The following is a 16004-nucleotide window of genomic DNA, read 5'->3' as shown; positions in this document are numbered from 1 at the left end:
GCTTAGAGTGAATATAAACTGTGAAACTGGATTGCAAGAAGCTTCTAAACTTGTTATCAAGGGTCAAAATAATTCCCCATGCAGTAATCACATGGAAAACAGCTTGGACTAGAGCATGAAGTAAGAAGTAGAAAACCTAAGGAAAAGGATGAAATAATTTTAGTTCTTGTTGCTAGAGATGACATAGGAGCAATGTCTATAGTGGCTAGAATATGGTAACTGATGTCTGTGGGGCATTTGACTCCTATTTATTGTACCTGAAATGAAAACTTGCTGTCCTCGTTGGCTGGGCTGCCATAACAACATACTACAGACTTGGTGGCTTAAACAACAGACATTTATTTACTCCCAGTTCTGGAGGCTGGAAGTCTGAGAACCAAGTTCTGTCAGGGTTGGTTTCCGGTGAGAGCTCTCTCCCTGATTTGTAGTTGGCCACCTTCTCTCTGTGACCTCACATGGCATTTCCTCTGTATGTGTGTGGAGAGAGATCCCTGGTGTCTCTTCCTCTTCTTATAAGGACACCAATTCTAGTGGATTAGGGCCCCACACTTATGGCCTCATTTAACCTTAATAACTTCCCTAAAGGCCCAATCTCCAAACCTCACACTGGAGGTTAAGGCCTCAACATATGAATTTGGCGGGATGTAATTCAAGCCATAACACCTGCTGATGCTTCCTGTCACCTCCAAAGTTGAGATATAATCTGCTGTACATGTGTTACTACTCACCTGTTGCTAATGCTCCAGTCACAACCCTACTCTCCCTCCAGGCTAAGAGGTAGAGTCTCCACGTACTTAACACTCTTTACCACCTCATTGCAAGGCCAGGCTTCAGAAGACATTGAGGCAGTTCTTAGCCTCATGAGCCTGGGTGACACCCTTGTCCAAGCCTGTGCTGCCTGACTGTTCACTTAAGAGAGAGCAGGGCTTCCCTGGTGGCGCACTGGTTGAGAATCTGCCTGCCAATGCAGGGGACACGGGTTCGAGCCCTGGTCTGGGAAGATCCCACATGCTGCGGAGCAACTGGGCCCGTGAGCCACAACTACTGAGCCTGCGCGTCTGGAGCCTGTGCTCCGCAACAAGAGAGGCCGCGATAGTGAGAGGCCCGCGCACCACGATGAAGAGTGGCCCCCACTTGCTGCAACTAGAGAAAGCCCTCGCACAGAAACGAAGACCCAACACAGCCATAAATAAATAAATAAATAAATAAATAAATAAAAAAAAAAAAAAAAAAAAAAAGCGAGAGCAGTCCCTTGAGGAGAACTGTGCAGATCCCTTGGCTACTGTAGTGGGTTGTGTAGTGTCCCCTAAAATCCTTGTCCATCCAGAGGAAATAGGGTTCTTGCAGGTGAAATCAAGTTAAGATGAGGTCATACTGGACTAGGGTGGGCCCTAAGTCCCATGAGTGGTGCCATCATTAGGAGTGGGAGACAGACACACAGAGGGTAAAGACAGCCTTGTGAAGATGGAGGCAGCAAGTACAGTGATGCTGCCACAAGCCAAGGAATGCCAAGGATTGCTGGCAGCCCACTGCAGAAAGTTCATGATTTGTTTCTTTCCCTCCACACGTTCCCATCCAGTTCATCAGCAACTCTCACTGAGGGTCTTTCTAGGATGTGTCCTGGATCTGACAACTTCTTGCTGTTTCTGTTCTTGTTGACCTCATCTAAGCCACTGACAGCTTTCATGTAAGCTCTTGTGATCGTTTCTTGTTTCTCTGCTTTCACTCTTGATGACTTACGAACCATCCTGAGCACAGTGGCCAGTGCGATTTTTAAAAATTTAAATCTCATCTCCTCACTTTCCTTCTCAAGACCCTACAAAGGCTTCCCATAGTAATCAGGACGAAATCCAATCTCTTTTCCCGCTCACGATGCCCACTTTCTATGAGCTGCCAGCTTACATTTCCACCGTCACCTAACACCCTCCCTGCTCATCCACCACATTCCAGCCACATCTGCCTCCTTCCATGCCAAGACACATATTTCCTCTGCTTGGAGTGTTCTTTCTCCCAGATCTTCCCTTGCCTGCTTCCTATTGTCACGCATACTTGCTTAATTTAAATATCGCCTTCTTAGAGAAACCTCCTCCAGTCACACAATTTAAAATGTGAGCTATATATTTATATATATATATATATACACACACACACACAATGGAATATTGCTCAACCATAAAAAAGAATGAAATATTGCCATTTGCAGCAACATGGATGGACCTAAAGATTATCCTATAAGTGAAATAAGCCAGACAGAGAAAGACAAATATCATATGATATCACTTATATGTGGAATCTAAAAAAATGATACAAATGAACTTATTTCCAAAACAGAAATAGACTCACAGACATAGGAAACAGACTTATGGTTACTGAAGGGGAAAGGTGGGGAAGGGATAAATTAGGAATTTGGGATTAACAGATACACACCACTAGGTATAAAATGGGTAAACAATAAGGATTTACTGTATAGCACAGGGAACTATATTCAATATCTTGTAATAATCTATAATGGAAAAGAATCTGAAAAAGATTATATACATAACTGAATCTCTTTGCTGTACACCTGAAACTAACACAATATTGTAAATCAATTATAGTTCAAGAAAAAAAAAAAGGAGTCACCATCTTGATCCATCACATCAGGTCTCTCAAGAGCACTTTGTCACCATCTGACATTTTTTTTGTGTGTATTTGCTTGTTTTCCTGCTTTACCTGTAATGTAAGATCCACAAGAGCAGGTAATGTTTCTGTTCATACAAACAGTATGAACATGGTGTGACACAGAGTAGTTGCTGAGTAAAAATATGAGTGAATAAATGTAGGGTGGAAGAAATTGTCACAATTGTATTCATGGAGGTTGCCAAGGATCATTCAAACTTCCATTCACAGCTGAATGATTACAGAAAGCATGGGCTATGTAGGCTAGTAACACATAAGAATATCGCAGTAAATGGTAATGAAACCCGCCTTTCTTTTGTTGAGAAGATCTCCTATAGCCAGCCCTCGGCTGTGCCGACAACCATTACATTATCCAGTTTTGCAACATGCTTAGTCTTTCATCATTCTGAATATTTCACGTATTCAACCCTAATAAGTTATCAGCATTGCCAAGTTATATGTTTTTGCCTGCCTTAAGGGCAAAAAGATAATTAAAATTATGTAAAATACACAAGTAATAGATTCCATGGGATTGGGGAAAAACTTTCTTTGACTGGTCAATGATGCCTGAAATTCCTTTACTGAGGCAAAGTTTTACATTCTAAATCAGAGATAAAGTTTCAAGATAAAAGACCTGGGAGGAGGCTTAGTGGGCAAGCACTTATTTGGTACCTGAAAAGGGGGATGGGGGAAACCGCCTTTAAGCGCAAAAGTTGAAGAACGTCAGTTTTTGCCTATGGCTTCTGGCAGGCGGATTCTTAACCATTACACAACCAGGGAAGCCCCCCTTTGCAATTTTTATTCTGGTAGAGAGGTGCAAATGTGGGTCATGAGAGCTCTATAATTCTGAATTGTTGGCACATAAACATATAATACTCTGTTACGCATCATAACTGCCTGTGAATCCCTTCCTTCCCTTGTTTTGGTCAAATTTCATTCTTCCTTTGCCCATATAGAGTCTTTTCATCATTTTCTCCAGATCTTGATATTCCCCGTTGCCCTATAAAATTTTTTAGGCTGTTTCTTATGTGTGAATAACATATTTCTCTTAGGTTTTTCTCAGCAAAATCCTTCCCTTGCAAATTTGTTTTCAGAATTATGTTTCATCAAATCTTTTGAATCTGATCCCCTAGTAAAATTCTCCCCCTTGGAGGAGAAGACCTGCGAGGTGGGTCAGGGAAGAAGAGAAATGAGACGGAACGTCAGTAACATATCCGTAAAGCTCACCTTCCACCTTCTGTCTTACTTGGTCTATTTCCTATTGTGTCCTTCAACCGCAGTCCCAGTGGACAAAGGCTGTCCCTTCTTTTGTGTTCTCAAAAGCACCCTATAGATAACAAGAACACCTGTTTTCTATTTTGTGGTCGTTTTCTAATGTTATCTGAATTGCTTACCTTACGCATATTTTTTCGCAATGATAAACATCCACAACGTCTTGATATGACATCTGTTTTCAATGAGGGACACAGAGCTAATGTTAATTCAAGTGTTCAGAGCACACAGCACAAAGCCCGAGATATGGATCTAAATGTAGGAGGTGTGCATCCTTACTCTGTACTTGAAATTGAAATTCAGACCATATTTTATCTGAGAACCTCTATTTTATAGTAAGAAAAGGAAAAAAGGCAAGGTGAGAGTTGTATTGGAACTCAAAAATAAAAATAGATGTTCATAGAAATGAATAAGATAAGGGATACAGATTCACTTTGTAAAATGTATTCATGTACAAATATAAAATAATAATATGTTATACTGACAGTTGATTTTTTTTCACCTTCAGATTAGATGATTGTTTTAATCTTTCAGAGAAAACTTCTTTGAATTTCCTACCATGTAAAAGAGGGGGGAGGGTGGTAAAAGGCAGTAAAACTAAGCAAACTTAGCTTTCTCCTGCTATGATTGTGATTGGTGGTTGTCGTAGCTTGCTAAAGAAAATGGGTGGAGAATTTACTCACTTATTTTCATAATATGTTTGAGTATTATTTTATTATCTTTATTTCCTCAAGTTATGAATAAGCCAGTCAAGATTGTATATGTCCAGTCTATGTCCTGTTCTCAGAAAGTATTTTCTCCTTGACATGTCACTAATAATCAATGCTATTAGTTAAAATTTATTATTCAATTTAAATTAAATTCTTTAATTTATATTGTCAAAAGTTACCGAATATTGGAGTAGTTTAAAATTTTTGTGGTTTTTTTTTTTTACCTCGGTTAAATCTTAACATCTCTGACAGAGAAGCAGACGTGTTATACCCACTTTAGGGATGGGCAAACTGAGGGCCAGGGAAATTTACACCTAAGATTACAATCAGTGGTGTGTTGTTAGATGTTTAAACACCAGCTCTCCTGGGGAGAGGGGAGGGAACCCCAAGTCCCTGAATTGTAGCATTTGCCAGTTCTCGTGGTGTAAATACTCCCACCATGGCTGACCCAAGCTACCCATGTGAGGTCACTGACATGAGGTTGGAAGAGATGGACATAATTGGTTCTTGCAACAGTAGCTCAGAACCCTAATGCTTCACGGCAACTGACTGCAGCATCTTTAAGAGTGCTTTTCACTCTTTTAGGTTATTTTGAGTGAAATTAAAATAACCAAGAGCCAGCCTAAGCAAAAAACCCAAAAAACAACAAAAAAGGAAGAACCCATAGGATGTGTGTGGTGTAAGGTGGTGTCTCATGGAACACAAAGAAGAGCTGACCCACTGGACCTCTTGGTGTGTGAGGACCATGGTAGCTCTGAGGGCCTCTGCAGTGGAATGGGAGGGTCTTCCCTCTGGAGTGCTGCCATTTATTTGCCTCAATTACTGATAACTCCTAATTCTCTCATCTGGGATCCAAGTCCAAACTCCGAGGGGAGATCGTTCAGTTGGTCCAACTTGGGTCCATCGTCCAGAGCCAGGGGAATCCACGGCACAGATGCTGCTGCTGGGGCCTCACCATCGTGACACATGCAGTTTCTAGAGAAGCAGGAATCACTGTGCCCTTCAAGCTCCTGTTCAGTTAGGAATTAGGTACCTGGTATGGGCTATTGCTGGGTCATCCAGCAGCCAAGCACCCCTTTTCCAGACAATACAGTGTCAACGTGTCCTCCATATTTGAGGCCACGTTTCTCAGGCTCCTGCGTTCTTAGCCTAAATTGTAAATATAATCACCACCAGCATCCCCTGTATACAACCATCGGGGAAGAGGAGAAAAGGGAAAGAGAACTTCTGTTTTAAAATGGGGAAGGAAATAAAAAAGAGAGACTTTCAGTTAAACGTGTAGATTTGATTACACATGTACAAACAATTCTGCCCTTGCAAAACCCCATTAAGATAATTAGAGAGCTTTTGAAAAGGAAAAAGCTCATAGGGTAAAAAGAATAGAAGTAAAGAGAATACCAACATAATTTTGGAAGCTAGAAAGGAAACCAGCGAGTGGTAACTGAATTAGCAATGCAGAGGAAATTGAAATAAAAATTGGAGAGGAAAAGCCAAGTCAAGTTTTATCACAGAAGTCCAGAAATGGACATTTTTGGAAATGAAAAACACCATAGGCCTCCAAAAATGGGGTATTCAGCGTGGGGTTGCAGACGACAGATTGTCTCCAAGTATTTATAAGCAGTTACCATCCTCCTGCCCACATCCCCTGCCTTCTTCCCGTTCAGTCCTGATTCCAGCTCTTTTTACCTGGCAGAAGACTTGAGAATTAGTCTATGAAGAATCTGAAACAGGAAATCCAGGCTCGGGAATTCCTGGCTGAGGATGCGGACCCTGCAAACAAGGGCATTAAGTGAAACGCTGGACACTTTACGTGGACAGTTAGACCTCCTGACCCCTTTTCGATGCTGGGCTCCAGAATTCTTGCCGCTAGATGGACACCTCTGAGAAAGGAAGAAAGCAGCTCCTTGCAGCTGAGAATCAGCTAGCTGCTGGGGTGGTGAGGAGCCAGGGTGTGGCCGCAACAGTCACACAGGAACTCCTACACAGCAAGACCCCTTGCTTGGTGTTTCCTGCAATTGCCGCCCTGAAATTCTTCAGTTTTAATTCATCCGAATGCGTGCTGCGTGAGCGGAGCCTATGGGACAAGGAAGCGTGCACCATGGGCTCGGAAGCAGGTGCGGATCCACCTTCCGACAGGTTTCCCTCCTGCCTCCCCAGAACCAGTTCTCCTGAGCCCCTGTGCCCAACTCAGCCTGCCTCTCCGTGGCCCTACCCTGTGAGTACTGCTGCCCTCTGCCCGGGACGGAATCCCATGGGTCAGCTGGGGAAGGCAGCCCTCCAGCCCATCAGGGCCCTGGGCACAGGTAGGGGAGGGTCAAGTTCGGGCAAGATCCCCTGGCAGGCAGTGCCAAGGAGTGTTTGGTGAGTGGCTTTGCAGAATCCCTTACTCCTTATTCAGGTCCCACCAGCACAGAAGTGCAATCCATTGGAAGGGGTGGGGAGGGCAGGGCGGGGGGCATGTCTGCTGCAGGCTGTGCCTTCTTGTCTTTTTTTTTTCCCCCACACTTTTATTTATTTACTTTTCAATAAGTTTAAATCCTTGAAGTGTACAACATCACATGGATTCTGTGTTCAGTGACCTTAGCAGGAAGGTTGCTTCGGAATTTGGCACAAACCATGCCACTGTTTCCATGAGCGCGAGTTATCTTTCCGCAGATTAGTCTGGTTTTGTTAGGTTTTCCACCAGGAATTACTGTGTTCTTTGCTTTGTACACATAAGCACATCTCTTGCCTAGATAGAATTTGGCTTCATCTCCAGCATATACACCTTCAATTTGCAGGAGAGCTGTGTGCTCCCTCTGATTCCGTAGACCCCACTTATAACCAGCAAAAATGGCCTTGGACCACAGCCCTCCAGACATATTTGTCATTTTAGAAGTCCTCCACAGGGTCCGAGATGGTGGATAGAGTGCTCCTTATTTTCTTATTTAGCTATTTAAGAGAATGCAGTGTCCTAAAGCTAGAACCATACATAATGCCATCAGCACTCTCTTCTATGTTCATTAAAATATGGAAGAAACAGACAAAGACAGTTTGTTCTTATGTGAGTGCCCACAGTAAGGGAAGTTCAGAACTGCAGAAGAGAAATCAGACTTGCATGATCAGACATGGGAAGCTGCTGGGATGGATGGTTAGACAGACATGCTCTTGGTTTCAGGTGGGTTTGAAATAAGCTATTGAGTACAGTTAAGAAAACATTTAGTGTAGACACCGAACATGCACAAAGAACTTCTATGGATTCTCTAACTTGGAGAGACAGAGGGAGAGAGACACCACATGGTTGTTGGTCTGCCCGATATTGTACCAAAGAACACGTGCTCTTAAGTGAGAATTAAATGGGAGGTAACTCTGATGTTGATCCCAGGCGCCTCTGGTTTCATGATCACGTCACAGTACTGAAAATAATTCTTGTTTGCATATATGCTGTTCATACAAAATGGCCCTTAAATGCAAGCCGGTGATTTCATTTGGTGTGGAAATGATGAAACAAGTCCATGGTGATGTAAGAAGAGATCAGGCCGCTTTGGACTTGGGAGAGAAGGAAGGTCTGCCTTTGTTTGGCAGATGGGTGATTTTCTACACATGATTTTTGCCAAATAGTCTGATTTTAGAATCTAACCTGGATACAGTGCAACTCTACTGGGATTAAAATTTATATTCTCAAAATAATCAGTATGTTAACACTTGAATTAGTAAAAGCAAACATGTTTTCATATACATTAGAAACTATAAAAGATTAAACATAATTTGGATAAAATTAACCAACAGCTGAGGCGATCTATCTTCAAAATCATATGGACACCCTCTTTTCTTCCCAAATCTCAATATAGGTGCAAGGGTATTTATCAAGTATTGAGGAAATTAAGTTATAGCTACTATAAAATAAATGTTGATGCATCTAATCGTAGTAGGTCAGGAGTAATGTTCCAAAAAATATAAAATCTCACAAGAAGAGATTCAGAGTCAGAATTTTCCAGGGCTAAGTAAACACTGTCCAGGAGGTAGACCAGGAAATTTTCTACTTCTTATCACCCAACAGACAAATAATGCATAGATCTGGTGAGAACACAATGGTAGCAAAGGGAGTTGAACTGTTCTGCAGGCTATATTATCCAGGTTGTGGTAGATTGGACACTCTGGCTATAGAAATTATCCTCCTAGGAGGTCCTGATTGAAGATACGGGAAACTTAGTACAAAATCCTAACAGAAAGCATGCAAACTATTATGTATGGACTAGATGTCAAAGGTTCCTTAGCAATTTGTTGTTTGAAAGAATGTATTCCATATAATTATAAAAGTCACAACTAACCATCTGTTTCCATATCCTAGCATCATGTTGGTCAGCAGTGGAAAAATGAACATCTTGTCGTTTTTGATGAGCTCCATTTAGGTTTATCTGAACATATGAAACACTAATGATAATTTAATTCAGCATTTATTGTGTGTCTAGAATGTGAACAGCATGGTAATAGACAGTGGGAGAAAGACTTGGGAAAAAAAGTTCCGATTCTCAAAGAGTTTGCAGGCAGCAAAGGAGACAAAGAATGTAGAATGTGGTCATAGAAGGTGCAGTGGGGTTATTTACTTAAAACATTTATTGAATGCCTACTAAATGGCTGGTAGTATGCTTAAAGCTGCAGATACAGACATAAGAGAAACAGTCCCTGCTCTCAAGGAGGTGATGATACAGTTGCAGGGGGCCGTGGGAAGAGACAGGGTTACTGACAGTTACAATATGCTGTTCTAGGTGCAATCACAGAGGGAAATCTGGGGTGCCGCAGGGAAGATGATCGTACACTATCCCCCTTTGGGAGCATCAGGGAAGGCTACCCAAAGAGTTGACAACTGGGCTGAGCTTTTTAGGACTGAGCGTTTATTCACTGTTTCATTGGACACATGTGGATTGACTTCCACCCTCTTCTGGGCACTGTTCTAAGCATATGGGATCTATAGCAACAACACAGCTGAGGTCTCTGGCTTCATGGAGTGTATTTTCCGGGTGGGGGGTGCCTGGGGTAGAGGGAATAAGTGAGTAGATATATAAGCTCATATCAGCTGCTAAAACTGCTTTAAAATGTTCTATGGGGACAAAACTGAGAAATGTATTTTAACACTGAATCATCTTAATAGTCAAAAAAACCCAGATACTTAAATTCAAATACTTTCATTATTACGCTGAGTTACAAACACATCTTCTAAATACAGCAATAATCCATTAATATTTGGTTTATCTAACTCATCTAATTAGATTAGCCATTAAGAAAGGGGTAAGATGGGAGAAGGCTATACCAAAAAGATGAAGAAAAAAATAATAGAGCAAAATGTCTCATTGGCACGTCATAGACATGAGAGAGTATGATGCACTCAAGGAACTGCAAACATACTTAATGTGACCAGTGTGCAGGGTATGAAGCAGCAAGAGGTGGAATCGGAATGGTGAGCAGGGAGCAGATCATAAAGCCCAACCTGCCAGATTGAGGAACTTGGACTTCTTTCTCAAGGAAGATTCTAATCATGTCACCAAGGTCATCAAATGTTTATTTTAGAAGGATAAATTTTGTAATGGAGTGGAGAATAGTTGGAGGGAGGGCAAAGTTGGAGATGGGGGTTAATTAAAAGACTGCTGCAATAGTCCAGGGGAGAAATGATGAGGGTCTGAGCTAAGGCAGAGTCAGTGTCATTGGACGTGGACTAATTTAACAGAGGCAGAATCCTTAGGATCTGGTAATTGATAGGATACGGCGGCTCTGTCAGATGCTTCCATGAGAATAGTGCTAGCCCCCAAGGTGGAAACCTTAGGAGGGACATATTTAATCAGGCAGATGATGAGTTTGGTCTTGAACCTGGAGCATTGGAGATATCCGAGGGACAATTAAGTGGGTATCTCCAAGAGGCAGCTGAATCTATGAGTTTAGGGCTCAGCAGAGTGGTTGGGACTGGGAAGCATTGAACTGGGAGCTGTTTGGGTGACTGAAGAAGCTACCAGAGTGTCTGAGAGCATTGAGGTGGCCCCTCAGGAGAGAAGCAGGAACGGGTGAGAAGAGAAGAGAATATTTACACATGTGCAGAGAGAGAAAAGAGGCCACCCCCTTCCCCGCCCCCCAAAACAAACCCAAAGAACAAGAAGGAGTTGCAGGGGTGAAGAGAGAATGGTGTCCTGGAAAGCCAAGGGGGTTGTAAGCAGGAGGAGGTGGGCAACCGTCAATCATAACAGAAAGTTGTGATATGGAGACTGAAGACTGTCTGCAATTCAGTGACAATGAAGTGAGTGGCCACCTTAACCAGAGAAGTTTTAATAGAATGAGTGTGGGATGGGGATGAGGGTGAGGGCTGTGTATAGGGATGAGGAAGTAGAAATTATATAAGATTAAAGAGTCAATGAGGGATTCACAGTGGAGACGGTGATTGGAAAGAACTCTTCCAAGAACGTTGACTCTGAAAAGACAAATGAGTGGATTTAGAGAAAGAATCCAGAAGGCTTCTCCCCTTTATCAGTGTGAGAGGATTTGGGTTATTATTTTAAGCTGGAGCTAATGAAGGGGAAAGAGAGAGAGAGACAGAAATTTTGGAGAAAAAGGGACCCTGGCTCCCAGAGGTCGGGGACTGTGTATCCAGAGCAGAGACGGCGTGGCTTTCAATTGAAGAAAACAAGTTGTTCTATGAAAATGGAATTAAGGAGTTGTGATGGTTAATTTTATGTGTCAACTTGATGGGGCTAAAGGATGCCCAGAGAGCTGGTAAAGTGGGTGTGGCTGTGAGAGTGTCTCTGGAAGAGATGAACATTTGAATCAGTAGACTGAGGAAAGAAGATGGTCCTCACCAATGCTGGCAGGCATCATCTAATTTGTTGAGGCCTCAACTAGAACAAAAGGCCGAGGAAAGAAGAATTCGCTCTCTTTGCTTGAACTGAGACATCCTTCTTCTCCTGCCCTCAGACATCGGTGTTGCTGGTTCTCAGGCCTTCTGACTTGGGCTGGGGCTTACACTGGTCCTATTCTCAGGCCTTCAGACTGGGACTGAATTACACCACTGGTTTTCTTGGTTCTCCAGCTTGCAAAGGGCAGGTCAGGGGCTGTCTCATCTTCCATAACTGTGTGAGTCAATTCCTACAATAAATCTCTATCTGTCTGTCTATATCAATATCTATCAATATCTATCATCTATCTATCTATCTATCTATCTATCTATCTATCTATCTATCTATCTATCTATCTATCTCTCTACCTACCTGCCTATCTCCTTCTGTTTCTCTGGAGAATCCTGACTAATACAGGAGGTTGCTTGCATCACAGATGCGGTTGTGTTTGTGGATTGGGAAGCTGGAAGCCAACAGAACTCAGTGCTCACAGGTTCCATTTTCTCTATGAAGTAGGTGGAAAGGCCAGATGCTGAGTAACGATGATAATATGTAATATTAAGCTTGGGAGAGGAAGAAAAAAAGAGCGAAAGTCAAAATAAGGGATGAAAGTAATTCTGCCTAGTGGATAAGATAAGGTTTTGTGAACGAGGTGGTATTGGATTTGGCCCTAATGTGGACATGATTTAGGAAAATGGAGAGGGAGGAGTAAGTTCCAGAGAGAGGACCAGCATGAGCACAAGCAAAAAAACAAGAATGAAGGTCATGTCAAGGTCACCAACTCACAAAAGTGAGAATGTTGGTTTGATAACAGGATACACGAAGGGAATTATACAGATACAATGATTCAAAAATGTCATATTTGTCTCTGTGTCTCTGGGATCCAACATGATTCCTGGCACCAAGATGGGCCCTCGATGAATACGTGTTACATGAGTGACAGCAACTTCATTTGCTCCTCAGCAAGTTATGAAAATTAAAATAAACATCCAAGGACAAGCAATGAATACTAATTTCCTTTTTTTTTTTTTTAAATAGCAAAACATCATTACTTCTCTCTTTTCATCTATATAGGCGCTCCATAGCGTACTAGCGCTACATAACGAACTGTCCTAAAACATAGTGGGTTAAAAAAGCAGACTTTTTAAAAATTAAATGTCATAGATTCTGTAGGCAAGGAATTCAGGCAGGGCTGGGCTGGGTCATTCTTCTGCCTCTAGTGAAGTTGACTGAGATGACCCAGTGGTACTCAGCTGGCAGATGGACTAGTCTGAGGGTCCAGAATGGCTCCTCTCACGAACCTAGCACCTTGGAGAGGGTGGCCGGCAGGCTGGGCTCCAGCTGGGTCTGTGCACTGGAGCACCTACATGCAACGTCTCTAGCACGGCGGTCTTCAGTAGTTGAGCTTCTTCAGTGTTGGCTGGCTTCCTATAGAACAGAGGCTCTCAGCGGAAGGTGAGTTTGCCCTCCCAGAGGACAGTCGGCGATATGATCTGGAGCTAGTTTTGGTCGTTACAACTGGGGGAGAAGGTACTCCTGTCATCTAATGGGTAGAGGTCAGGGGTGCTGCTGAATATCCTCAATGCATAGGACAACGCCCGCCCACTCCTCCCAACAAATAATTATTCAGCCCAGAATATCAGTAGTGCTGGTGCTGAGGAACTTTGCAGTAGATCCAGGGAGCCACGAGAAACAGGCAGCAGCTGCAAGGCCTCCCTAAGGTCAGGCAGGGTCACTTCTCTCCATTGTACACGTGACAAGAGATTCACAAAGCCAGCCTGGTTTCAAAGGGGAAGGGAAGAGACTCCACCTGTTGATGGGGGGGATGGCAAGGTCACACTGCGTTAGAGAATGTGGACGGCACAGCTTTGAAAAATACAGTTTACTGGGGCTTCCCTGGTGCCGCAGTGGTTGAGAATCTGCCTGCTGATGCAGGGGACACGGGTTCGAGCCCTGGTCTGGGAGGATCCCACATGCCGCGGAGCAACTGAGCCCGTGGGCCACGGCTGCTGAGCCTGCGCGTCTGGAGCCTGTGCTCCGCAACGAGAGAGGCCACGATAGTGAGAGGCCCACGCACCGCGATGAAGAGTGACCCCCGCTTGCCGCAACTAGAGAAAGCCCTCACACAGAAACGAAGACCCAACACAGCCGAAAATAAATAAATAAATTTAAAAAAAAAAAAAAGAAAAATACAATTTACTGCAATAGAGATGGAAGCATAAACACATATATGTGGGGTTGGATGTGCAGGGGAGGAGGGCAGTTTAGCAGTCAATGCCATTGAAGTTGGAGTCCTGAATATACATCATATCAGATGAGGAAAAGGAATGGACCCAGTCAACATGCTTCATGGGAAAAACTTCCTTCCAATAGGAAAGCTGAGTAGGAAAATTGCCTTTCTCCCATCTCTGTTCCAATTGACAAGCAACAAATCAGTGAAAAGTGGACTCATCAGAAAGAGTTAGATTCTCGCCCTGCTGATTCCTTGGGACACCAAGGCCTAGAGCCTTCATTGATGCTGAGAGTACCGAGCTGAGGCCACCAATGTTTTCCCCAGAGATTCGCTCTCCCTGAGCTCTTGGTGCCCATGGAGCTTATAGAGAACAGTTTGTTGGCTTGTATTCAATCTTGTATTGTCCTCTCCTTAAGGGGACTCCTGTGAGGTCTTTCGTGCTGGGCTGAGAACAATCTGAGTGCCAGACTCAGTGCTGTGCTCAGAACAAGCCCTTCCCTTCCAGCTGGGCCTTTTATCCTTCCACCAAACCTCCGAGCCTCCACTCTACCCTCCATTAGCATGAGTTCTTTCCCAAGAGTCTCCTTTTGTCCTATAAAGGATAAACTAGCCATGTTGGATTTGTAGCTGTATTTTGCGTATTTCTTTTTAAAAATTTATTTATAGTGTATTTTTTTAAAAAACATTTGAACAAGTTGTCAACATCTATTACAAATTAGGCAATTTCACATAAAATTAAAAAAAAAAAACCTTTCTTGCTTGTTTTGAATCCCTGGAAGATCTGGAAATATTGAACCCACAATTTTAATGGCAACGACTGTATAGATTCAGGTAGCATCTGCTTTGGAAGATACCTTGTTGTCAAAAAAGTCTGTGAAATGCTACAAGGGAAATTTCCCATTTTAGGGGTTCCCATTGTATGGTAGTATGTCTAAGTCCCTGAGAAGCCCTGAATAATGCTGATATTAATCATAATGATAAAAATATCTGTTTAATTTTGTTTAATGCAGGATTTTCCAATGGACAAGAAAACTTTTTTTTTTTTTTTTTTTAGAAAGTAAATATACTTTGAGACATGTAGAAGCAAAATGTAAGCAGGACCTCATGGAAGCCAGTGCTCCAGACCTGCATGCAAATGCCTGAATCTGGGATCCTTGGTACATGACATACATGGAATATTTTTTTGCAAAAATGGCTGCAATAATTTCCCTCTCTGTGCCTATGCCCTTGTTAAGTCACCCTCCACAGTGACTTTGGCCTTGGCCTAGTGACTTGTTTGGCTAATAGAGCAAAAACAAATATGACACACACATACACTTAAAATTCCTTGTGCATTAGGTCTTGCCTTCACTTGCTGAGCTTAGAATTCTGAGACCATCATTTGAATAAGCCCGAGCTAGTCTGCTGGAGAGATCACGTGGTGGAGAACTGAGGTTTCCCAGCCTACGACCCAAGCCAACTGCCAGCTTTCAGGCATTTCCAACTTACTACAGATATATACATGAACCCAGTTGATATCTCCTGGTGCAGGTAAATCTTCCCACCTGAGCCCTGCCCAAATAGACAATGCACAGAATCATGAACAAATAAGTGGTGTCATTTTAAGTCACTAAATTTTGGGACTGTATACCAATGGAAGACAGATACCCATCACTATCTGAAATTAGTATACTTGCTTATTTGTTGCCCTCCCTTCTAGGATTTAAGCCTTGTGAAGCCAAGAACTTTGTCTTGTTTACACTGTGGTCATCAAGCCTAGAACAGGGTCTGGGAGCCACCCACAGAAGCCCACAGGAAATATTTGTTGAATGAATGAACCATTTCTCATGGGGTGACCTCAACTGCTCCTCCTTTTTAGGGAAGGGCAGGGAAGAGGTTAAAGAGAGGAAAGAGAAGGAGAAGTTAGGAGAAGTGAGGGGATTATAAACCTAGGTGTCAACAATGCTCAAAATCTTTTTTTAACACTGGAAAATTTCAACCTACACAAAAGTAGAAAAACTGATTTAATAAACTCCTTTTGAACTTGAATTCCTGCTTCAGTTATCACTAATTTTGAGCAAAAATATTTCTGAAATATCTGGATAGGCCAACACCATTAGATACAAGGTGTATGTGTCTGTTTTTTAACTCAATTGATTCTTAGTCTATTAGAGAGAAAAATGACTTGAAGGCCTTTTAATTTTTTTCCTAAATACAATATTACAAATGAAGCAGCCACTCTTACTCATAAAACTCCAATCCTTTCAAAATCTTGGCATGTTATTTTAAAGACTG

General features: G+C 42.6%; 1 protein-coding gene and 1 pseudogene across 2 annotated transcripts in view; one reads left to right on the top strand and one right to left on the bottom strand.

Annotated features, from left to right (window-relative positions):
- The first annotated feature begins 314 nt into the window (after positions 1 to 314).
- MARCHF11 (membrane associated ring-CH-type finger 11) overlaps positions 315 to 16004 on the top strand; it is a 167591-nt gene continuing 151901 nt past the window's right edge. The window contains exon 1 of the mRNA XM_082380361.1: positions 315 to 6855. Within this exon, the coding sequence (XP_082236487.1) occupies positions 6511 to 6855 (345 nt within the window). The 5' untranslated portion in view covers positions 315 to 6510. The remainder of the gene's footprint in view (positions 6856 to 16004) is intronic.
- LOC309623432 (large ribosomal subunit protein eL33 pseudogene) lies at positions 7118 to 11793 on the bottom strand (annotated as a pseudogene). The gene has a single exon. The product of its transcript is annotated as a large ribosomal subunit protein eL33 pseudogene (transcript).

Source organism: Balaenoptera borealis, assembly GCF_965194805.1.
Source record: "Balaenoptera borealis genome assembly, chromosome: 2".
NCBI lineage: Eukaryota > Metazoa > Chordata > Mammalia > Artiodactyla > Balaenopteridae > Balaenoptera > Balaenoptera borealis.
The sequence above is the reverse complement of the archived record's forward strand: the minus strand, read 5'-3'. Positions and strand labels throughout refer to the sequence as shown.